We start from the raw sequence: 24,656 nt of genomic DNA, 5'->3' as shown, positions 1-24,656 counted from the left end.
CTAGTCTTCAGTATCCTCATCTGGGAAAAAGAAAAAAAGCAAATTAATAATGTCAGATTAAGATATAAAATACATTAAGATATACTATCCAATTTAATCCCCTGTTAGGAACCAGCCCTCTAGACTCACAAAGTTGTGGGGATGGGAAGCACGTGGGTCAGTGGAGACAGTAAGTAGGTGTATTAATTTCCTATTGCTGCTATAACAAATTACCACAAATTTCATGGTTCAAAACAACACAAATTTATTCTTACATCATGGAAATCAAGAATCTAAAATTGAGGTGTCAACAAGGCTGTGTTCCTCCTGAAGGCTTTGGGAGAGAATCCATTTCTTTGCCTTTTTCTATTTCTAGAGGCTGCCTACATTCGTTGGCTTATGGTCCCTTCCTTACATCACTCCAACCTCCTACTTCAGTCATCACATCTCCTGCTACTTGCTCCCACCTCCCTCTTATAAGGACCTCTGAGATTATATTGGGCCCACCTAGATCATCCATGATACCCTCCCCATCTGGAGATCCTTAACTTAATCTGACAAATCCCTTTTACCATGTAAGGTAATATATTCACAGATTCTGGGGATTAGGACATGGACATAATTGGGGCCCATTATTTAGCCCACCACAGACTTGCAGCATTTTCTATCTATAGTGGATGTGGCACTATGCGATGTGTTTTTTAGCATGTATACTGAGTCTTGGTGGACAGCATCCTGTCTTCACAGGGTATCATCTCCAAGCTCTTGCTTCAGTTCCAAAGGTTTTTCCACCACTCCATTGGGCCAGCATTTCCAAGGTTCTGTAGTATGTGATAGGACTGGTGAATTCCAATGGTCACGTGCTCACTGAAACACCTCTTTTGCAGCAAAGTGGGTCCCCAGGTCAAAGGCAATATTATGCAGGATACATACCGATGGACACTTGTAAACCCTGCAATAAGTAGTCTGGCTAACATCTTGTGGGCAGGAAAGGCAGACTCATACCTGGAGATGGGAAGATTCTAGTCAAGGTGAATCACTGTCCTTCCAGGATAGGAGTCCAGTGTAATCAACTTGATACCACGTAGCTGCTCAATTTCTTTGAGGGATGATGTTGTATCAAGGGCTCAGTTTTGAACATGAAGGAGTGGCCACTTGGTGAGTGGAAGCCACACTGTTGGCCTCTTGCTAACCCGCACCCCTGCAACATGACTACATGACGAGCCCATCATGCCAGTCCTGGGAGAGCTGATGACTGTGGTCGCTGAAGTTAACTGGCTGGGGCTCTTTGTTCACTTGATATTGAGCGCCTCTTCCATGGTGGATGTCCCTGGTAGGCACTGTCATGCAGCGCAAAGTTCTTTACTCGGTGCCCAATCCCATAGATTTCTCCCCTGCTTCTTCTCTAGGTTACCTTGTTCCTCATCTTCTCATCTTTCTCATTCCAGGCCCCGACCATCTAGACAACCTATTTGCCACTTGCCAAAAAGCTATATTCTTACTTTCAGGCCACTTTCCTTTCCACACAAGGTGGACAACCAGGAAGACTGCCCCAAGTTCCGCCTGTTCAGAGAACTCCCGTCTTTTAACAGCACTCCCGACTCAGGCTGAAGGACAGCAGCAGTCTGTTGTGTTTCGAACCCATATTCCAGCAAAACCCATCAATGAACTGAGCCTGGGCTTTTTGTCCTCCATCAGTTAGACATCAGAGCTGAGGGAGGGATCTTGGGGTGAGTTGTGAGTTTGACACATGCCTGTGCAACTGTTCATTTCCTCTGGCCCTGCTTGTCACCGATCCCAGACGTACCACTTCCATCTTATGATGGACTGACTTGGTGGGTCTGACAAAACCTAGCTCATGATGAGCAACTCAGGCTAACGTCCCACGAGAGGCTCCGTTCTTACCAAGGCTCGTTGGCACGCAAGGAGCCACTTTTGAGTGACTTGCAGTCCTCCGCAGCGGCTGCCCTGGCCTTGCTGCAGAACCTAGACGTCTACCTTGGGATTCTCCTGCTGGACCTTGCATAGGCTCCTAGGGCCACTTCGCTTATCAAGACTGCCTCACCCCGTAGAATCTCCTGGACCGAACGGTCCACACAACAAGGTTAGTCACACTGCAGCCTGAACCTGCTACAGAGCCTTTAGAGCCAAGTGAAAACCGGCAGCCTTCTGTCACCCAGTGTATGAGCCAGGGCAGCATTCCCGGTTCTGAATATCCCCCACAAAGAAGCCTGGAGCTAGATGTGCTTCTTTGGTGGCAAAATAATACTGATAAAATAAATGTGGAAAAAATATCTCTATTATGAGTGCGGCATCTTGACATGCAAGCAGACCACTCCCTAAAAATTTCACTGATAGAAAAGTTTTCTGGTTCTTATTAGTGATCATTTCCCATCCTTGGGAGTACAGTGTGCTGGCTACTTACTGTTTATCTGGCCCAAGTACTGTGATGTCATGAATGTAACAGGTCAGGGCGGCGTTCTGTGGAATGTTCACATGGTCTAGACCTCTTCAGAGTATATTACGATGGAGACTGGGAGAGGGCTGTTGTCTGTCCTGTGTGAATGCAAACTGCTTCTGATCCCACGCCGTCAGGACCCAGTTCCACGGACTCTCACGGCTCCTGGTGGTACAGAGGTCAGGTCCTGTGTCTCCTCTGGCAAATAAGCCCACCTGAAGGTGGTGAAAGTAGACACACAACGTGAGGGGAAGGAGCTGCGGGACAGCTGCTTCAGGATGGTGCTGTGTGCAACAGCTGCTTTTTTCATGAAGTTCTGTTACTTTTATTTGAGTTTTGAAACTGTGAGTATGCATAGCTGTAATTAAAAAAAATTCAATTACTAAAAAGAAAAAAGGAGAGCCCAGGAGAAGCTAGGACAGGCTGTCTATCCATCTACATCTATCTACCTAATGTGTGTGTGCTATACCAAAATCCAGTTTAAGCTTCATATTCAATATTTCCTACTTACCTTTGATTCACCCTTGACCTTGAAAAACCCAAGGAGACAAATTTCTCAAAATTACCTATTTTTCTTACTATTTTTGGCCTTCTGAAATTGTGTGTGACTGTTGGTCAAGAAATCTTGCAGGTTATTATCACACTTAATCAGAAAGATTTCACTATTTATTGCTAATATTTTAATATTCACTTTATAATATGGGTAAGCATTCTAAACATACTTATAGCATCAAATTCTTATGTGCTTTCTATGTTGAAACATGTCAACTGAAGTACGTATGTATATTTATTATTGCTAGAGTGAATCTTTTCAGTAATAATCATTGTGAAAACTAGTAATGTATGCACAAAACAATTATTATAAATCTTTAAATAGTTTATAAAAAACTAGACAAAATGTATGAAACAACAGCCCTCAAGGCAGTAGACAGCAGCTATGAAGGGCAACGGTCCATGAGAGATGGAAAAGAAAAGAGAGCCATACAACGGCTCCAACTCACTGCCTGGAGTTTTCCGGGCTGTGGCGGGAGGTGGGAGTGGAGGCCAGCAGACTCCCTGAGGTGAGGAGATGGGACTGGGAGTCCTGGGAGCCCCCGTACCTAGAGTTCACAGGGCAGGATGCCAGAAGGGAGAGAGCCACACACACAGAGAGAACTCCAGGGATCTGCTGACCACTGCCCGCAAGTATTCAGCTGACTAATGATCAGCACGCATGACAGGAAACTACCAAGGGCCAAGAAAAGAACCATCCAAAGAGATTATAGGAAACAATACTCAGCGCTCACACAGGGTGGCGAATAATTCCTGTGTCTACCAGCAAGAGTAGGAAATCTCGTAATTCACAAGGCATCGGTACGAGAGCTAAGAAAGGTCTTGCTTCAGTAGTGGAAAAAAATTAATCCTAGACTAAGTGCTGCTCTAACAAATGCTATTTTAAAAGCAAGACTCAAGAGGATCAAACTGTTTCCAAGTAATGACTATATTCCAGAACAAAACACAAACATGTTTTGAGAAATATGAAAATAACTGTAATCATTTAAAATAATAGTTTAGTTTGAAAATGACTAGTTTTATGGCAGCCAGTGTGGAATGCCTGCATCCTGAGGCTGTTCAGAATGATATATATTGGGTTTCTTCTCACACGTGTGCCCAGGGCGGGAGAAACTGAATTAAGAATGCTTTTTCTATTTGTTTCTCATCACTTAAAATGTCTATGTGTGTATGTTTTAAATGTATACATTATACTCATATATTAAAACATGCATGTAATTGTATTAAAATTATGGAATTAATGAATAGAGCAGCTCTCAATCGAGGGAGTTTGATAAAATTATTATTGTTTTTTAACCACACTTCTCCATCTGAAGTGGGTGCATTAACCAGTAACTAATACTGAGGATTGCCACGGAAGCCTTTAGAGCTTTTAGAAATTCGCAGATTGAGGTGACAAGGACTCCGGGAGCCTCCTGACCCTTCAGTCTTTTTATCTTGGTTCTAGTAAAGTCTCTCCCTGAGCAGACCAAACCAGTGAGTGCTTGGAGAGAACTGTAATGTAAACGGATATCCTCAAGTGGAGAAAAGGCTTAAGGGACCTTTATTTTCTTCCATTCACACAAAACTCCTGCTCATCCTTTAACTCTCAGTGTAGGCATCCCTGCTCCCACCATCCCAGTCACCCTCTCCACCTCCCACCACACAGATCCCCAAATGTGGGCAGCTGCCTCCCCACGTGTGCCTGTGAAAACCCATTTGTCTGTGTACACTTGGGACACAGACTGATGTTATTCCTGTGTCTGCTTTACCAGATGGTGATTCCACTGTGGGCAGGACTCAGCTTTACAGGGCCTGATGGAGAGAGTGCACAGCACATCCTAACTAACCAGTGAATGGCTTCCAAATAAAGACATTCCGCTGTAAGTAAAGCAGATGTAGAGCAATCCTCACAGCCAAACTGGGAAATGGCAGTTCACCTTGTGCAGAGACGGACTGACAGAAGTGCTCATGGTACAGCAGTCACTGTGATGACAGTTAACTATGTTAACTCATCTAAACCCAACAACCCCCCTTCAGGGTGTGAACAATTGTTAATTTCAACGTGCACATGAGGAAATAAAATCCTGAGAGATGCATGACTTGTCTCAGGTCACACAGCAAGTAGAGGAGCCAGGAGTTGAAAGAGTGGAACCTAAATTCCATGAAGGCAGAGCCCACGTCAATCTTCCTCCACCAGGAACACTCAGGGCCTGATATGTGTAACAGGTGGAATGAACTCATTCGGGTGCCCCTGACATCAGCTCCCTCTCCATAGTCTGTGGCAGGAAGGGAACTCCTCAGCCCCCAGAAACGTGGCTCCCTAATCATCTTCTTCAGTGTCTCTCCCCCGCCTTTCTCCCCAGTTTGGCTCAAGCCCCAGCTTGTCATCTCTGGGTTAAGGAGAGGAAGCCATAGGCACATATGTGAGAAGAAATCCAATATGTGAAAGAGGAAATGATGAAGGCACACACAGGAAGGCCATTCTGTGAGATGGGGATGGAAATTAACGGGCTCTCTCTGCCAACACATTGGAGAGCCTACTGTGCACAAAACACTGTACTTTTTAATCCTTACAACTATCATCTCCAACACATCTCTCACTGCTTCTTTGGTTCCAAGCTGATCCAAAGGCGATGCTCCAAACACTTCCTGAGCATTCCAACTTTGGCATCTGTTGGTCTCTTCAACCAACATCTGCTTTTGCCCTGACTCCACTTAACAAAATCTCACCCAGTTGTTTTTTTTTTTCCATCTCTGCCATGACATCTCTTTATTTTTCAACCTTTCTGTAGATTTTGCTTTTTTAATTTAAATTTTTGGATAATTGTAGATTCACATGCATCATAAGAAATAATATGAAGATCCATTCCATGTACACTTTAGCCCATTTCCCCTACTGGTAACAATATGCAAAACTGTAGTATAAATTTCACAACCAAGATATTGACACTGATACAATTCACCCAGTTTTTAAGAGCCAATTCAGACACTACCTCTTTGAAGACGTCCCCATTCAAGTCTCAGAACTCTTCCTCCCCACCTCTGCACTCATACCACGTGCTATCACTCACATGGCACTTACTGTATCCCAATTCTTTCAGCATTTGTTATTTCTGCTGGTAGCTTGTGAGCTCCTCAGACAGTATCTAATGTCTCTTCATATTTCCTGAGGCTCACGTATACTATATAATACTGTATTTGTACTTAATATTTGCAGAATAACACAACTAGCAGCAACCCTGTCCTCCTTGCCTCTGCTGCTAGAGAAGGACAAGCAGCCCAGCCCTACCCAGGCAGCCAAATGCCAGGGACAATCGCAATGCTGATAAAGCCACACTTTCCTCTACCTCCTTCATCAGGCAAACAAGCCCAGAGGGCTTCAAAGGGCACCAAAATGAAGCTCTGAAAAGTAGTTCTCAACCTATTGTCAGTCATCCCAAAGTGATTCCTTACAATTAGTCAAATCCAACCATAAACAGTGATGGCAGACAGCCACAAAATAAGGTGAGGCCTGAAAAACCACAGAATATCTCACTTTCCTTACAGCTTCTTGTATTGGTCCTGATGTTGTCAGCCAGGAAGGGAAGATGAAAAGCGAGTCTGAGGCCTGTATAAATCTAAGATTTTTAATTCAAACTTTGAAAAACAGTTCGCAATTGGCAGCTACTGCAGAAGCTTAAGGCTGGAAATCTAGCTTCCTTATGACTTAAAGCAGTCATCCTAAGCCCTTTTTCTACCACAATAAACCTAACATAAGACATTGCCCGCCTCCCCAGCGCTCATTTAGGAATGCTTAAGTAGGGGAATGGAGTTAATACACTGGAGTCATTTCTGTCCCTTTGCCTCCCTCATTTAGTCAGTCATAATAACAAAGAAGCACCACTTCAATGCCTTGATTTGGACTCCACTGCTTTGGCCCATCAATTTTATTTCTCAAGTCCATCCACCTCCCACTGCCACCCCCTGGTCCCAGCCACCATCATCTCATGCCTGAACAACCATAGAAGCCTCCTCACCGGCCTCCCTGCTTCAATCCTTGCTCTGCTCCGGGCAATTTTTCATACTGTAGCTGGAGTGGTTTTCGAAACAGCACTGTGTCCTTCACTCTAAACAGTGCCCTGTGTACAGCTACTTATTAGGTAACAGTCATGTGAGACCATTCAAAGAAACCTTCATCTTGCAAACAAGAAAGTCTACGGCCAACAGAATATTTGAACCACACATGCAAGGTCAGACAGAACTGAGGTCAGAATTCAGAATTCATGATCGCACAGACGGGCTTCATTTCTATGAGCTCATAGCACTTCTTCCAGATAAGCAGCTCATTCTCCCTGTGTTAATGGGAGACAATAAAATGATATGTATTGGTTTAGAGCCTGCTTTCAGGACTACAAAATATTAAAACATGTTACCAGGAGACAAGAGGGGTGAGACCGCGGCCTGAGCTGATGCATTAAGGATCACTCACCCAGAGATCCTCATGTCTCAGGAGCCACCCTCTCTAGCCAACTAGAGGACAAGGGCGGCAGTCCAGATCCAGGACTATGTGATCCACGTGGGGAGCATAGGATTTCACTGGCTGGATGTGCAAAATTTGTGTCTTCCACGGCTTCCCGTGCACCCGCTGAAGGAGAGTAGCAATGCGAGTTTCTGCAGACTCCGCCCACCTTTGCCACGCTGGTTTGGTGGCTGCTGACAGCATTTTTCTCCCAGAGTCACTGGTAGCTCCGTTTTCCAACTCGTTGGTGATAATAAGCTGAGGAGAAAGCCAATGCTCCTTCTCCGTGTCACTGTTTCCAGGAGGCTGGACAGTCTTCCCTGGGAAAGATTCCACATTTTGGTGAATATGCAAAATGCCTCCAGCATCCCGTCTTAGCACTTGGCAGGCAATGGGCCAGCCTTCTTCAGAGCTGGGAATCAGCCCCAGGTTCACCCTGTCCGCAACGTTTGAAAGCTTCAGTTTTCTGTTATCCCCAAAGTGTATTTGGCACCGATCCACTACTCCATTGAGCTCAAGGTTATTTCTCAGAGCAACTACAGCATGGGGGTTCCACTCACAGGCATGGACAAAGGCAGCACCAGCATGAACTAGGAAAGGCAATGTGAAATAACCAATCCCTGCATAGAGATCCACCAGTACTTCTCCAGCACAGGGCAACGAAGCCACACGAAGCTTCTCAGTGATGTTTCCGAAGGAGAACATGCACTGGGTCACGTCAAACTTATATCGGATGCCATTATCCACATGCTCTACCCAGCCACTGTCACCTAGCAGCAGACTCACTGCCGGAGTCCGAGCGCCATCCGGTGATACCCGCCCTCGTTTGGCCAAACGCTGGACGCCAAGTGCCAAGGCAACAGTCTCCCAGAGTTCTGGTTCCAGATTTCTCCACTGCTTGGCTTGGAAACAGTCCTCACTCAGCAACAAGAGATCACCGTGTCGTTGCCAAGATCGGGGCAGATCAGCCTCCAACTCAGCTGACCACGTCACTCCGCAGCCCTCTACCCAGCGCCTCACCTCAAGACACAGCCTTTGGGCAGGTGAAAAACCCCGGGCCTTCTTTGAAGGACCAGGCTCCAGGAGCTGCGTTAGCACACAGGGGCTGCCTGGAGCCACACGATTCGTCAGCTCCCGCAGGTGCTGCTCAGGGAGGGCCTCTCCCAGCACCGGTAGCGCCACGGTGCCATCCGGCATCTTTTCCACACGGTGCTGTCTATCCAGGAGTTTCTGCTTCTCGAGATACTCCCTGTACCGCTGGGTAAACCGAGGCTCAGTTACAACTGCGACAACAGCCGCGGGCTTCCCGCCTTCCTTTTCCATGCTGCTGGCCCCACATTCTCCGACTCCCTCCGCTAGACTCCCAGTGCTCGGAGTCCACTCACCTAGGTTCTCACATCCACGCTCAAGCAGGAAGAGAGGCGAGCAAGCCGCCGGCCGGGGCCGGAAGTGATGTCAAACAGTCAGGCCGGAACTAAGTGACCTTGTCCCGCTGGTTGACGAATGGCGTCGCCGTGTGAAGCCGCTGCCGCCATCTTTGTTGTGGCCAACCATTACTTGCTCGAACCTAGGAGGAAGTTAATAAATAGAAGGACTTCCGTCGGCTTAAAAACTTCAAGTTAGCTGGTATCTTCCAGAATTCTGATGCACGCTCTTCAATGCTGTTCACAGATCCAAAGAAAGAGGTGAACCTGGAAAGATGGGCCAATTTGGAGAAAGGTTTCCCATATTGTCTTGCTGCGCTCAGGTCGGCATCAGCGGCCAGTATTGGTTGAGAGTGAAGAGTCAGATGTAGCCTCCTCATTCCTTTTCCTTGCAATGACAGTCATCACCACCTCACTGTCCTGTAGTATAGGACACAAATGTTTGGAAGGCTGAAGGATCTGAGTTGGGGTAAATTATACCACATACAACAGCTGCACCAAACTACATTCCCATCAACAGTGTAGGAGGGCTCGCTTTTCTCCATACCCTCTCCAAAATGTAGGAGGTCAGAGAACATATTTTGATATGATTTTAATCCTTTTACATTTATCAAGACTTGTTTCACAGCTTAGCATAATGGTCTATCCTGAAGAATGTTCCATGTGCTCTTGAGAAGAATGTGTACTCTTCTGTAGTTGGGTGGAGTGTTCCAAGGATCTGTCTGTTAGCTGACATCTTTGCAGTTCATGCTCAGGTAAAATAATGGTCCCTACAGTTAAATCACAAACAGTCTCAATTCAGAAACTAGAATGCCTAGTATCAAGTACTAATCTAAACACATGGCCTTCTTTTTATTCCCTTGTACTCAACACACTCCCTCCCTTCATTGCAACTCACTTTCATGACTGCTCTCACGGCCCAGAAAACTCCCTTCCTAACCTGGTTATACCAGAGATCTCAGGCCAATCAGAACATTCTCAGGAAAACCCTCTATGACCTCCTACCCATCTCCCCTCTAAGTCAAATCTCTATCAGCGACTCTCAGAAAACCATGCTCTTCTCTGATAGCCTTTTCCAGTAGTACTTTTTCATCTTTTAATTTGATGAATGGCTATCTTCCCCGAGTGTGTATGTTTCAAGGGGGCAAGGAGCTGGATTTCCCCCTTCGTTATTATATTTCCTTATTGTATTTATGAGGGCCCACCACACATAGTACACCCTTATAAAGTATTTGGAGAATAAACACATAAATGAGTGAGCGAATGAATGAATGAGGTAAGGAAAGAAGAAAGAACTTCAGAGAAAAAAGAGAAACAAAACAGTTCATAGCCAGAAAGAGTTTTAGTTCCAAAATATTGCCACTAGATGGCAGCAATAACCAGCACCAAAGTAGTAGAAGCCTCTGAATTCTTGGGTTTCAGATGGTTTGGATTTTCAAGGCTCCTCAGGGGTCCTACCATGGCCAAGGTCTCCATGGGCCTTTTTTCATCAGTCTATATTAGAGCCTCCTTTTTTGGGGTGGGGGAGGTAACTAGGTTTGTTTATTTTTTAATAGAGGTAGTGGGGATTGAACCTCGTGCATGCTAAGCATGCACTCTACCACTGAGCTATACCCTCCCCCCCTTAAACATCCCTTATTGACATGGCTAATCCAGATGTGCAAGTGTATCTGGCAGCAAGTAACAGAAACCCCAACAAACAACAGCTCAGCAGTGGGTGGGGAGGTATACACATTTTAACATAAAAGTCCAGGGCTAGTGTAGGGAAATCTTCAGTAAACCAGGCTTCTTCTCAGCCTCAGCGTGAGCCTTTCATCCCTGTGGTTTCAAGCTGGCCACTTGACTTCCAGGCTCTGTGAGCACACGGAGGTAGGAAGAAGAGGACAGAGCAAAAAGAGACAAGGTTAAATTGAGAATACATTTAGTTTGGGGTCAGTGGGATACACTTATGTGATCGCAGTCATTTCTGTGTGTAGTTAAGTACTAGCTAGCTGTTCCGGTTTGGGAGTAGTTTCCGGGAGCACTCCTATGGCTGGCTGCTGGCTCACTGGCATCTTGGCACAACAGCGCAGAGCCAGCTGTCCCACGATGATGTGAACACGTTCTCTGGTGCTGGGCACTGGAAGGATGTGGGTTGTGGAGGAGAAACTAGGTTTCTAAAGTAAGAGATCAGTAACTAGAGTGCAGAAAATCCTTTTAGTCTTCAGACAGGTACAATTTTAAATGGAGAAATCAGTTCTCAACAATGTCTGCTTAAAATGGAAGATCTTTCCTGCCAGGAATATACTAAATAATGCAGCACATATAATCATAAATACACCATACATTAACACAACATTGTGAATTGACTATACTGCAGTTTTTTCAAAAAGGGGAAAAAAAGATCTATTCCAAGTGCAAAAAAGACCAATGGATTTTATTATCAATGGGATATAAAAAAATTCATTGATATGATTTCAGATTCAACATTGCAGGTAGCCTTTAAGAAACTACTACCTGTCAAGTTGATGTCAAGTCAAAGATTATCCACAGTTACCTGGAAAAAAGTATCAGAATGCTCCTCTTAATAGGTGAAATAAGTTTTCTTCATACACTTAACTCCAACAGCATATTGTGACAGATTGCATGCAGCTGTCTTCCATTAAACTAGACATGAAAGAAATTTAGAAAACTGTAAAACACCAGCCTTCTTACTAAATTTTTAAAAAATGTATACTTATTAAAAGTGTTAACATTAATTTAAAAAAATTGAAGAGTAAGGTATTTAGTGAAAAATCACAATCAGCACAAGTTCAACTCACTAAGATACACTCTTCTGATTTAAAAACACACAGCACTCATGAAGCTGCTGGAATGGCAGAGCGGAGCACAAAGCACAGAGCCAGCCTCTGTCTGAATCATTCCACCAGCCAGCCCCCAATCTCAGGAGCAGTCAAACTTTTCGGGTTTATTCCTCATTTTGGTAGAATAGAGTAGAAACATAAATAAGGAAATATCCCACAAGAAGAAACAGGACAAGAATGAGAAGGACAGGAATAAAAGGGCACCTGGCTCTTGGCTGTTGGCAGCACGGTCACGGTCAGTACCTGCAGACAAAGACACACACCTGATGGCTGGGTTTCACGTTAGCCCTCCTTTGAGTTTCCCAAAGAATCTCCTGTCACTCAACCCATTAGTCTTAAGTAAGACTCATACGTCCGCTCTCTGACAATGTGATTAACTCCTTTATCAAGAAATTATAAAAACAAGTGGCTGCTGGCTGAGAACTTTCTCAAACCTTACATTTCTTATGTAAACCACATAAGAAAAGAAAAATCCAGTGTTACACTTCCCTATGCTAGCTACCTCAGTGCAGCACAGGCCAGAATATTAAATAAGACAGGGCCAAAACACACTTTTCACGTGAAAACATTTAAAACCGTGTCAGTGCAACATTATGTTTCTTCTGAATAAAATCCAAGACAGTAATTTGTTATTTGCTCTTCTTACTTTAATGATTACAAGGATGACAAAATTAAAAATCCCATTTTTTTCACTATAATGTAACTCCATAAAATGTATATTTTAATTAAAAATATGTGACAATGCACACATTTGAATTTATCAGAATCCTTGTGTTTCTAGGCCACAAAGCAATAGCAATAATAAAAACATCAAGTATGTCTGTGGTGAAGTTGCTTCTTTTGTGCATTCCAACCAGGGGTAATAAAAAACAAATTTCAATCAACCATGGAAAGACTGAATTATATTTCTTTTCTCTCTGTAGAAAATGATTGTATGAAATTGTTGTCACATGTGGATGGGATCAAAGATCTGCAGCTAAATATGCAGAAAAGGGATTTTAGTTGCATTTGACACTTTAATAACGTTTGTTGTTATTTTTCAACATTTTGTCATGTTTGTGGTAGTTGCCAGTTTTTTCAAAGTTAGCAATAGGTTGGATTTTCTTTTCTTAATTCTAAATATTCACCTTTGTCCCTCATTTTATATTTGTAATTTTGTGTTTTCCATTTTTTTGAGATGTAATTGACACATTATATTAGTTTCAGGTGTACAACATAATGATTTGCTATCTGATTTAATGCTTATATATATTGTAAAATGATCACCCCCGTAAGCCTGGTTAACATCTGTCACTGTACATAGTTACAAATTTTTTTCTTGTGATGAAAACCTTTAAGATCTACTCTCTTAGCAACTTTCAAATATGCAACCCAGCATTCTGAACGACAGTCACCATGCTGTACATTACCTCCCCAGGACTGACTTATTTATAACTGAAAGCCTGTCCTTTTTGACCCCTTAAGTAAGAGGACCACAGAGTTTTCAGTTTCAGGCCCCACAGAAGCCGGATCTGCTGCTGGCTGTGCTGGGAAGGCCGTGGAGGGGCGTGAGCAGGGCCCTCCCCTGCATCATCCCCTCCTCCTCGGCTCTGGGCCCACCAGGCAGCACGCCGAGGTACGGGCAGGGCACGAGCGGCTGGCAGAGCCTCTTCTTGGGCCTCAACGCTTACCCACGACATCTGCAACAAGTAGGGGTTTATTTTCTCCTTTATTTTCTATAATTCAACTTAAAATTTCCAAACTCAAGTTCCCTTCCTCCCAACTGATAGAAGATTAAACTCATTCCTGGGCATCTTCCCACTGAGGACGGGGCCATGGTCTGGGAGACCCTTCTGCCACCTGGAATTTTGCCGTGAGTCAATATGATGATGATGCCCAAGTAGGGGTAATGAGGGCTCTGGTCAGCTTCGACTTGCCGTCTGCATCTGTGTGGTCTCTTGGGCTCCCACCACACTTGGGTAGGTCAGGGGGCTTTGGGGGAGCCTCCCTGTCTTCTCATTTGCTTGGACAAACCCAGAGGCCATTCTGGAGCATAAGGCCTCTTCCCTCTTCACCCAGGACCTATAGCACCCCTCACCTCTCTCACTTCCTCCATTCCAAAGTTGTCCTTTTTAAATTTTGCCCTCAGGCTTCTTGCTGATAAAAGAAATGTCCAGATATTGATGTATGGGGGCGTTATTCTCGCTCATGCATGGCTTAACTGGAACTTGAATATACTAACTGGAACAGCCCATTTTGTGGCTTATCGAAGGTACACCGTACAAATGCTTCAACCAGTAAAGGAAAGGGTGCATTGGCCAGAAGTAAGGAATGTTGGTTTTAAAGATAAAGATTAAATGCCTCCCTACCTGGGGCATTACCGCTGGTGCTCCTTTGATAATAAGGCTCCCTTTCCAGGTGCCAAGGCCATTCTGACCTGCTGTGTATGTGCTGATCTGTCCTTTTCGAAACCTGGAAGGAATGTACCTCTGTCACGATTGATGTTCTTGGTCCTGACAAGATATAAAACTGTGCTGAAAAATCACACATCTTTGGAACAGTTCCCCAGAGCTCTCTGAGAGGATGTCTCCCAGGCTGTAGTCCTCAGTTTGGCTCAAATACCTTTTGCTGTTTCTATTATAGATTGTTTATTATTTTCACCAACATTGCCAAGACTTTTAGTTTGTATCTGGGGTTCCTCCTTGATCCTGGAGATTGGGCTTTGGGGAAAAAATTCAGGAAGAGGGATAGGCTATTTCTGCTCTCTCCTGTTACATCCCTTCTGAGGTGGCAAGCAGTGAGCCCCATAAATGTGAAGGGGGACAAAGGGAAAAGGGATGACAGGGGAAAACAAAGCCGAGTAAATGAATCCTTCAAAATGCAATACAACGTATATTTATTCTAAGTGTTTTTGTCAGGACTTGTCCTGTGAAAACCTTACATACTATTTCACATAATCCGCACGACAGCTCTGTAAGTTGAGTTCTATGCCTTCAATGTGGATGGTGAAACTGAGGCCTGGAGGGACTTGGTAACATGTGCAAGATGACACGATGCGCGTGTGGGTCTGAATGCAGCCTCAGCAGTCCTTGTGTGGCTGTGTCCAGGCGTGGCATTGGCGTGGCAGGGTTGTGGGCTGTCACTGTGAATCCCAGGACAAGTCTGGCGTCTGGGAAAGACAGAGCTGGTGCCCAGCTCTGCCAGCTAATAACTGTGGTATCCTGGACCAGCCACTTAAATTACCTGGGCCGCAATGTCTGCATCAGTAAATTAACACTGTAGAGCTAGATTCTCTGGACTCCAAATTCCTCACAAGAAAATTAACAACACAGAGCTGGACAGCTTCAAATGCTCTTTCTAGTCCAGACATTCTGTGGCTCCAAACCGTCTTTTAAGTTCCAGTCACCAAAGCAGTTTCTCTCAGAGTGCTCCTCAGTCCTGCTGACTGGTGTAGGCTGGGACAGGGTGGCCCGCTGGGAGACTCAGCCCATGAAAGCGGGCACTCAGAAGGAATCCAAGGACACAACCTGAAAGCACCAGGGATTTACCTTAGACTACCTCCTGAAGGGTCTGCGGAGTCAGGCAGGAAGGGTGTCGGCAATGCTACAGCAGCAAAGCTCTGGACAAACCCACCAGTTGCAGGGCTGGGGGGGTTCAAGGGCAGCAGCGTCTGGGACCTGCCCCTGGAGGAGAACACTCAGGCGTTTTGACGGCCAGCCTGGGGAACTCACTGGAAGGGGTGGCAAGGGGCAGCCCAGGACAGCGTGGCTGCACACAAGCACTCCACTCAGCAGCAGGACTTCTGATGGGACGGCTTTTCATCTCTACTTCTTACGTTAAAGGCAGCTGGAGCCAAGGAGAGACCAAGGAACCTAGCCCAGCACCTGCAGGGCAGGAAAAGGTGTACAGGCCACTGGTTTACCAGCAAATGAATGTTAAACAGGATTCCCCCATTATCTAACCCAAACCCTCCTCCTCCTCCTTTTACAGGGGCTGCATCAACAAAATCTTAAATCCACACACATACGGTCAACTTGTTTTCAACAAACATGACAAGAATATGAAACAAGGGAAAAGACAGTCTCTTCAGTAAGTGGTGTTGGGGAAACTGGACAGCCACAGGCAAAAGAATAAAACTGGACCCTTACCTTACACCACATACAAAAACCTACTCAAAACAGTTTAAAGACTTAAATGTAAAACCTGAAACCATAAAACTCCTAGAAGAAAGCTCCTTGATATTGGTCTTGGTAATGATTTCTTTGGCTATGATATTATAAGCACAGGCAACAAAAGCAAAAATAAACAAGTGAGACTGTATCAAACAAAAGCTTCTGCACACCCAAGGAAACCATCCACCAAATGAAAAGGCATCCTCTGGAATGCGAGCGGCTATCTGATAAGGCGTTAATATCCAAAATGTATAAGGAACTCTTATAACTCAGTAGCAAAAACAAACAAACAAAGCAAAAAAAAATCAAATGTCCCAACTGAAAATGGGCAAAAGAGCTGAAGAGACATTTTTACAAAGGAGACATCCAAATGGCCAATGGGTATACAAAAAGGTGCTCAACATCACTAATCATCAGATAAATGCAAATCAAAACCACAATGAAATATCACTTCACACCTGTTAGGATGTCTATTATTTTAAAAAGGGTTAACAACTACCAAAAAAAAGGGGTAACACACACTGGCAAATGTGGAGTAAAGTAACCCTTGTACACTGTTGGTAGAAATGTAAATTGGTGCAGCCACTATGGGAAACAGTACTGAAGTTCTTCAAGAAACTAAAAATAAAATTACCATGTGATCCAGCAACCCCATTTGTGGGTATATATTCAAAGGAAATGAAATCACAAACTCAGATATCTGCACCCCCATGTTCACTGCAGCATTATTTACAATAGCCAAGATATAGAGACAAACTAACTGTACACTGATGGATGAATGGATTAAGAAAATGCCATACACACACACACACACACACACACACACACACACACACACACACACACAGGAATATTATTCAGCCATAAAAAGGAAATTCTACTGTTTTCAACAACATGAATGAGGTTGGAGGGCATTATGCTAAGTGAAATAAGCCAGACAGAGAAAGACATATATTATATGATCTTACTTATATGTGGAATCTAAATAAACAAACAAACTGATCTCATAGGAACGGAGAATAGAATGGTGGGAGCCAGGGGCTGGTAGGTGGGGGAAATATTGGTCAAGGGAAACAAACTTTCAGTTATCAGATGAGTAAGTTCTGAGGATCTAATGTACAGTATGGTGACTATAGTTAATAATACTGTATTGTATACTTGAAATTAGCTAACTAGATTAGCTAATTAGCTAATTAGATCTTAAGTATTCTTACCAAAAAAAAAAAAAGCGTATGTGTGTTAACTTGATTGTGGGAATCCTTTCACAGTGTATACACATATCATATCATCATGTTGCACACTTTAAACCTATTACAGTTTTATTCATTAATTGTTTTTAGACCTCAATAAACCCGGGGAAAGAAATCCTTAAACCCTCCATGCTTCTGTAATAGTTTAAACAATTAATGAAAACAATGGTTCAGCAAGGAACTGCTAAACGTCAATAGTTTAATGAAATCCCCCAAGGGGGCTCTCTCAGAGCCCCCATCTGCTTAACACATGCAAAGTGATACATTGTTCCTAACCTTTAATAAACAATTTATATAAACTGCTGAGCCCCAAAGGCATTCTAAATACAGTCTCTCCCTGGAGGAGGTGAACCGCACTGGAAACTAGTCAGTTAGGTTCCAGCATTTACATACACAGACCTGGCAGAAAATTTAGCAGTTTCTGGATTTCACTTTACTTTCCTTATGAAAAATAGGTGTTTTTCCTATTCCCTTTTTTTTATTGTCTTTCATAGTTCCAGGATGCTTCAATCATAACTGATACGGGTTACATGACCACTTCCAAATTTTTGTTTAGTTCTCCAGGTTAAACTTAAGGGATATTTGGTACACGTGCCTCTCTATAACTTGTATGGCTTTATGTAGCCTTCAATATTCCCATGTTAATTAAGTTACAATTCATGTGAACTGTTAAACATCTATCAGCAAATAAATTCTTGCCACATCCTGATTAGTGTCCTTTAACAAACGTAATAAGTTGAATAGTGCCCTCGACCACTCGTTGGAATCTCAGGATATAACCCTATTTGGAATTAGAGCCTTAGCAGGTGTAATTGGTTAAGATGAGGTCATCCTGGATTAGGGTGGGTGCTAAATCCAATGACTGCTGTCCTTATAAGAAAAGAAGAGGATGCACAAAGATACACACAGAGGAATGAAAGCCATGTGATGATGGAGTCAGAGACTGGCGTGACTTACAACTAGAAGCCAAGACACCCCAAGGATTACTCGGGCCCCAAGATGTTAGGAGGAGCCAAGGACAGAGTCTTCCCTGGAGCCTTCAAAGGAAGCAGCACCCTGTTGACACCTTGATTTTGGACTTCTAGACTCCAGAATATGAGAGAATAAATGTCTCTTGTTCTAAGCCACTGAGTTTGTGGTCATTTGTTATGACAATCCTAGGAAACTCATGCATACAATCTTCTGTAAAATAGAAACTGTCTTCAGTATTGCTCATTAATTCATTTGTATATCTACTCATTTGTCATTTTTGGGTGCCAGTGTGTAGGGGGCACTGACTACAGATGAGTTTCTGTCCTAAATGTCATTAGAAGACCCACCCCGAGGGTCAAGGATGTGAAGCTCCATGGGGGTCAGACGCCTATGCAGTTGCAGCACACGGCCGGGGGCTTAAAAGGGCCCTGTGCTTGGTTTAACACTCTGCTGTTGCTGTCTTGAAATTCCTAATAATTTTTTTTAACAAGGGACCCCTCATTTTTCATTTTGCATAGAGCTCCTCCAATTACATAGCCCTTCCTCTCTAGAATGGATATAGAATCACTGAAGTTACAAAGAGGGTAGATAGGAGAACCCACAATCCGACAGGATGTTTCACTAAAGCAATGAGGTAGGATGAATCCCTTAAAGGAGTCTGTTCGCAGACAAAGGTCTTTAGAGTAGAGGGAACTCAGTGTGATTGAACAACTAAACGGACTTTGGGCTAGCACCTAAAGTACCACTAGGTGGCGCTCAAGGAGAGGATGACGGAGAGACGTGGGTCAGCTCCTGAATGGCTTGTGGGCGGGCAATGCTGGAGTTGGACTTCTTCCAAAGGTGATAGGAACCATGGAAGATGTTGACCTCCCCAACCATGCTAGATCCAGGATTTCAGCTGAGCCATCCTGCGCTCAAAGATCTAGACCCCACAGACTTGAACATCTCACGTGGTTACACCGGGAAAGGGTTCTGAGAGAATCCACCCTCTTCTGGTGTCTACTGCTTTTGTTGTTTTTCTCCCTGAGTACTAACATATTACATGAATAACAATATGTGTTTAGTCTGTCAGGACTTTCTGGCCTAAAATAGGATGGTCCAGGAGGACTTTCCGGTGAAGCTCCCTGGACTTGGCCCCTTGGGGGTGTCCAGATGGGTCATCTCTAAAGCAAGGTTCATGCGACATGAGCGATTTTCAGAAACAGTAGACTTTGTGGTGGGCTGAACACTGGGTTCTCAAGTATGTCCAAGTCCTAATTCCCAGAACCTGGAAATATGTTATAGGAACTTTGCATTAAGTTAAGGATGCTGAGATGGGGAGATTTTCCCGGATTATCTGGGTGGGCCCAAAGGAATAACAAGGGTCCTTAGAAGACGAGATAAGTGGATCAAAGTGAATTGTAGGAGATGTGCAAACAGAAGCAAGAGGTTGGAATGATGTGAGGAAGGCGCGAGAATGTAGTTGGCTTCTAGAAGCTGGAAAAGACAAGGAAATGGATTCTCCTCTGAAGTCTCCAGCCCCATCCTCATCTCGATCTTAGACTCTGACCTCTAGAACTGTAAGAGATCAAATTTGTGTTGTTGTAAGCAACTGAGTTTGTGGTAGTTGGTACAAGCAGCAATAGGAAACTAATGCAGATATTTCACAAATATTTTAACTCATTCTTTGTAAAGTTCTATCTTTGCTTATAATGTGCATAACATAGGAGTATGATACTATGTGCATACACAGTTTAAAAATAAGTGAATTAACATATATGGAGTCTTTTATGATAGATATATGCATATTTAAAAATCTTTAGACCTCTGGGATAAAGTAAGGGTAACAAAAGTCTAGATACAGTATAAATTAATAATTATATAAATTAATTATAATTAATATAAATTTTCAATGTGACTATACATGTACTCAATAATCAGAAAAGAAAGAGAATATTGCAAGGCAGCTGGCAATATTTTCCATACCTCTGGTGGGTGCCTTAACATAGCTTAGAAAAGTAAAAGTTAAAAAAAAGAAAATTCTTTATTCTAGTCTGTTCACTTGGATAACAGGCTGCAGAGCATGTGTCTGGACCTATAATCCTATGATGCTGTCATTGCCCCAGCACAGGTCCCCAGACAATTATTTCTGTTAAAAATTAGCTTTATTACAATGAGGTGTCACCTCACACCAGTCATCATCAAAGTCTACAAATAATAAATGCTGGAGACAGAGCGGAGAAAAGGGAACACTCCTACACTGTTGGTTGGAATGTAAATTGGTATAGCCACTGCGGAGAACAGTATGGAGGTTCCTTAAAAGAACATATAATCCAGCAATCCCATTCCTGGGCATAAAACCAAAAAAGACGCAAACTCTAACTCAAAAGGATACATGCACCGCATTGTTCACAGCAGCAGAATTTACAATAGTGAAGACATGGAAGCAACCTTTATCCATTAATTGGCAGATGATGGACAAAGAAGATGTGGTATATACAGAAATATTACTCAGCTATAAAAAAAGAATGAAATAATGGCATATGGAGCAACATGGATGGACCTAGAGATTATCATACTAAGTGAATTAAGTCAGACAGAGAAAGACAAATACCATATGATATCACTTATATATGGAATCTAAGAAAATGATAGAAATGAACTTATTTACAAAACAGAAACAGACTCACAGACATAGAAAACAAACTTTTGGTTACCAAAGGGGAAAGGAGGGAAAGGATAAATTAGTAGTTTGGGATTAGCAGATACAAACTATTACATATAAAACAGATAAGCAACAAGGACCTTAGCACAGGGGTATTTTATAGTAACCTATAATGGAAAAGAGTCTGAAAAAGAATACATATGTTATATAACTGAATCAATTTGCGGTACACCTAAAACTAGCACAACATTGTAAATAAAGTATACTTCAATTTAAAAAAACCCAGTTTTGATTCACCCAAGGATGTTCCAGTTGTTTTGAAATATTGTTGATACCAAACTCATTTCAAGGGAGGAGGATATAGCTCAAGGGGTAGAGTGCATGCTTAGTATGCATGAGGTCATGGGTTCAACCCCCAGTACCTCCTCTAAAAAGAAATAAGTAAGTAAAATTAATTACATCCCCCCAACAACAACAGAAAAACTTTTTAAAATGGGGAGGGTATAGCTAAGTGGTAGAGTGCATGCTTAGCATGCACAAGGTCTGGGGTTCAATCTCCGGGACATCCATCAAATAATTAATTAAATAAATGAACCTAATTATACCCCCCCCAAAAAAAGCTAAAAAAAAAAAATCCAAACTCACTTCATAAGAGATCATTAAATAGGGTCAAGCATTAGTTTGGGGGGATATATCCTAGAAAAATCTATTATATTTTCATCCAAGCATATTGCCTTGTTTGATTTTCAGGAGAATAATCATGCAAATAGTCATTTGTTTAGAAATTTTTCTGTAACTTTAAAAATAGTTTTTTGGCTTTTACCAAAAGTAGAGTAGACAGTTAGTTGTCCAGATCAGAAGTAAAAGATAATACCAATAACAGGAATAAATTCATAAATAATGTTTAGTATAAGAAAGCATGGTTTTAATTACTGTGCATCTATTGACTCACTTAACCCTTAGAGCAACCCCGTAAAAGTAACTGGGAGTGGTAAGCTGCATTACCATTTCTCCCAGTTTTATAGATGAGGAAATGAAGACTCAGGAAGGTTAGAGGAGGTACCCAAGATCACACAGCTGGAATTTGCACCCTGTTAGTCCAGTTCTGTAGCTATCAGCTCTCAACCACTGCAGTACGCTGCACAGCCAATTAACAGAGGAGCCAAGGAAGATGTAAGCTACGGTCTGAAGTTTGAATTTCAGGTTCTACTTTAAAGTACGTTCAGTTTAGAGATGATTTGTCCATTTGTGGCCTTACTTTCAGTAAATACAAATTTATGGGGTAAACAAATAAAGGTAAGCTGGCTGTCCTGCATGGCCTCTGGGCAGATGGAATAATTATTCAGGATTCCTGTCCTTCAAACTGGTTCCTTTATAACTGGTTTTGGTTCTAAATTTCCCCTGCATGGACTAATACAATCAATGTCATAACGGAAATATTGCTTTAGTGACTAGAGATTTGGGCTTATCTTTTCATTGTCTTCAACATTAGTTATCATTTGCATTTAAAGTACTCTGTGGTGGTCCCTGATAACATTTTTTCTGTATAAGATTCAGCTAAAAACGGGCCTTGGGAAAAAAATAAATGAAAAAAAAAGTGGATAGTTTTTATTAAATTATTTTTACACTGATGTCTTGGATTCAAAGAGCAGACTCCAAGGCATCATAATGACCCAAGGAAGGAGAGTCAGAAAAATACATGGGTTGCATAGGAAGTCATCTTTGTTTTGGGATGCCAATTTCAGAGGAAATATAAAGAACTCAGAGTGGTCATATTAGGGTGTGAAGTTGTTGCTGAAAGATCGGCCCCTGTCCCTGACGAGCCAAATAACTCAGAGACGAGGTCTTGTTGCTTAGAAGAAAAGAGGCAGCTTTATTTCTTTGCTGGGCAAAGAGGACTCACAGCAGGCTAATGCCTTCAAAACTGTGCACCCGCCTTAGGGTTGGGGCTCAGTGATTATATAGTGAACAAACTGGGGCGAAAAGGGGGGTATTAATTAACAAAAGTCTCTGATAAAGCTTCCTTCAGAATCTTGGCGTGTCTGTCCAGGGTCATGGGGCCGTCTGGTAAGGTTTGGAGGGTTATCAGCCCATGATCTCTTTCTGATCAGATTCATCAGGCGCCAGGAGGAACTTTGGAGGGTCTGGTCATTCTCCCGTGACTCCCTTACTGGGTTAATGACTCAAAATCCAAACAGGACTGTAAATTTCAATTACTGGAGTAAGGCAAAACAAACAGGGAAATCAATAGCTCTAACTCTAACAGTGGGCCTGGGGCTGGGAGCAGTGTCCGGTCAGTCAGATTTGCTGACTGCTCTAAAAGCAAGCAGTAGGCATAAGGCCAAGAATTAGTTAGCCTAAGCAAGGCCATTTTATTATTTCTCCTTCAAAGTTACTGACCAAGGTTCTATTACTAAGTGCTTTACAGAAATGATCATAAATACCAAATCTGATCAATCAGAGTACATTTTCTTAAATGCATGTCTAGTCAATTTTTCTGCTTGGTGTCCTTTAATGACTACTCATTGTTTTTAAAATAAAGTTAAAAGTCCTCGGCATTGTGTTTGAGGCTTTTTATGCAATGGGCCTTAACTGTCTCTTACGGGATATCTGGCCACTTTCCTGAGGCACAGTGTGCTCCAGCCGTGGGAAACGTCCTCATCTCGCTTCTTGCTTCCACTGGCAACACACACAGCCATGTTTACACCACCCTCCCAAATGTGGCTGCGATGCCAGCACCTGCTCTCAGGTGTCTGCCCTGGCCACGTCCCCTTCGCCCTGGCTTAGCCCTGGCTCAGCTCAGCTCAGCTCGAGCCAAGTTCAGAGCTCGCTCCTTTATGGTCCATGATGCAGCTTGTCTGTAACTCCCCCACAGCACCTACCTCATTGTAATCACTTGTTTTCTGCTCTGTCTTCCCCACCAGGCTGAACCCCTGGGGTGCCATGATTTTGTTCTTTTCCTCTGAATCCTCTGCTCCCAGCGGACATGGGGAATCTCAGCCTACGGCTCAGTCAGCTCCTGTCAGCTCCTCCTTTTTAGCCCTGAAAGTATGAAAGAATGGGTTCTGTATTTAAACATTCCTGTCACTGAAAACCAGAAACCACTGCTGTTGGTGCTATACTGCATAGGTGGTTTAAGAGATTTCCAAAGTTAATTTATGTCTACATCTGAGTGTTATGAGTGTTAGGTGCCTGACTCCTGCATAAGATAGAGCTCCACTGCAATTATTTTCTATTTGCTACACACACTTTGGATAAAATACTTTTCCGTTTGAGAATTCTAATACTATGTCTCAGTAAAGCCCAACTGTAAATTCACTAGGGAGCTTGCTATTTTACGAAGGAAAGGAACAATAACATAGTATCTTTCCTGGAAGAACAGGCTATTATACGTTGGATTTGTTTTAGCAAGAGATTTGTCATTGTTAAAAATTAGAATTGGGGCTGTCCATAAACAAGATACTCTCAGAAAGAAACAAATGAGAATTTTTTTTTGCACTGATATTGACAATTAAAATCATTTATTTATTTAAACAGAGAAGGCATCCATTTATTACCTTTAGGGTTGCTTCTTAGACAGGGAAGTGGTGAACTGCACTTAGGAGAATGCACTAGGTCTGACAGTTCTCGGTGTGGGGCACCCCAGTCAATATTTTATAGAGCAACAATTCTCAGGAAGAAAACGCTCTCATTTCCGCTACTCAGTAGGACTTCATAATAAAGCCAAATGAGGACTGAGGTGACTGAATTTGCTAAAAGCAATATCTAGTTTTACCATCAGTTCTCTTTTCTCTGTGATGTCTCATAAGTTAGAAAACTCAGGGGTCATGTTGGTGGATCAAAATACGAAGCCTGAACAATCATTTGTGAGCCTTTATGCGCCCCTGGTGATGTGTGGCTTGA

General features: G+C 43.0%; 1 protein-coding gene and 1 long non-coding RNA gene across 9 annotated transcripts in view; both read right to left on the bottom strand.

The window, feature by feature from the left end:
• Nucleotides 1–219: 219 nt before the first annotated feature.
• TRMT12 (tRNA methyltransferase 12 homolog) lies at nt 220–8,891 on the bottom strand. 4 transcript variants are annotated; one of them, XM_072949680.1, is made up of 2 exons: nt 7,440–8,891; nt 220–2,795 (listed from the first exon to the last, which is right to left on the bottom strand). In XM_072949680.1, exon 1 carries the CDS (start codon nt 8,790–8,792, stop codon nt 7,473–7,475), a length of 1,320 nt encoding a protein of 439 aa, XP_072805781.1. In that variant the 5' UTR covers nt 8,793–8,891; the 3' UTR covers nt 220–2,795; nt 7,440–7,472. The 4 variants fall into 4 exon arrangements, with proteins under 4 accessions (XP_072805781.1, XP_072805782.1, XP_031547159.1 ...); XM_072949681.1 differs by having other exon boundaries at nt 220–2,652; XM_031691299.2 differs by having other exon boundaries at nt 7,639–8,891.
• Nucleotides 8,892–9,541: 650 nt separating this feature from the next.
• LOC140689304 (uncharacterized) overlaps nt 9,542–24,656 on the bottom strand; it is a 31,257-nt gene continuing 16,142 nt past the window's right edge. For 2 of the 5 annotated variants that reach the window (XR_012064208.1, XR_012064204.1), the window contains 2 exons: nt 23,636–23,795; nt 15,295–15,599 (listed from right to left, as the gene is read on the bottom strand). This is a non-coding gene — a long non-coding RNA (uncharacterized lncRNA). Of the gene's footprint in view, nt 9,664–11,428; nt 11,540–14,594; nt 15,243–15,294; nt 15,600–23,635; nt 23,796–24,656 lie in introns of those variants that run through there. The other 3 variants (XR_012064207.1, XR_012064206.1, XR_012064205.1) reach the window with 3 other exon arrangements.

Source organism: Vicugna pacos, chromosome 25, assembly GCF_048564905.1.
Source record: "Vicugna pacos chromosome 25, VicPac4, whole genome shotgun sequence".
Taxonomy (NCBI): Eukaryota; Metazoa; Chordata; class Mammalia; order Artiodactyla; family Camelidae; genus Vicugna; species Vicugna pacos.
This window is presented reverse-complemented; position numbering and strand designations above follow the sequence as displayed.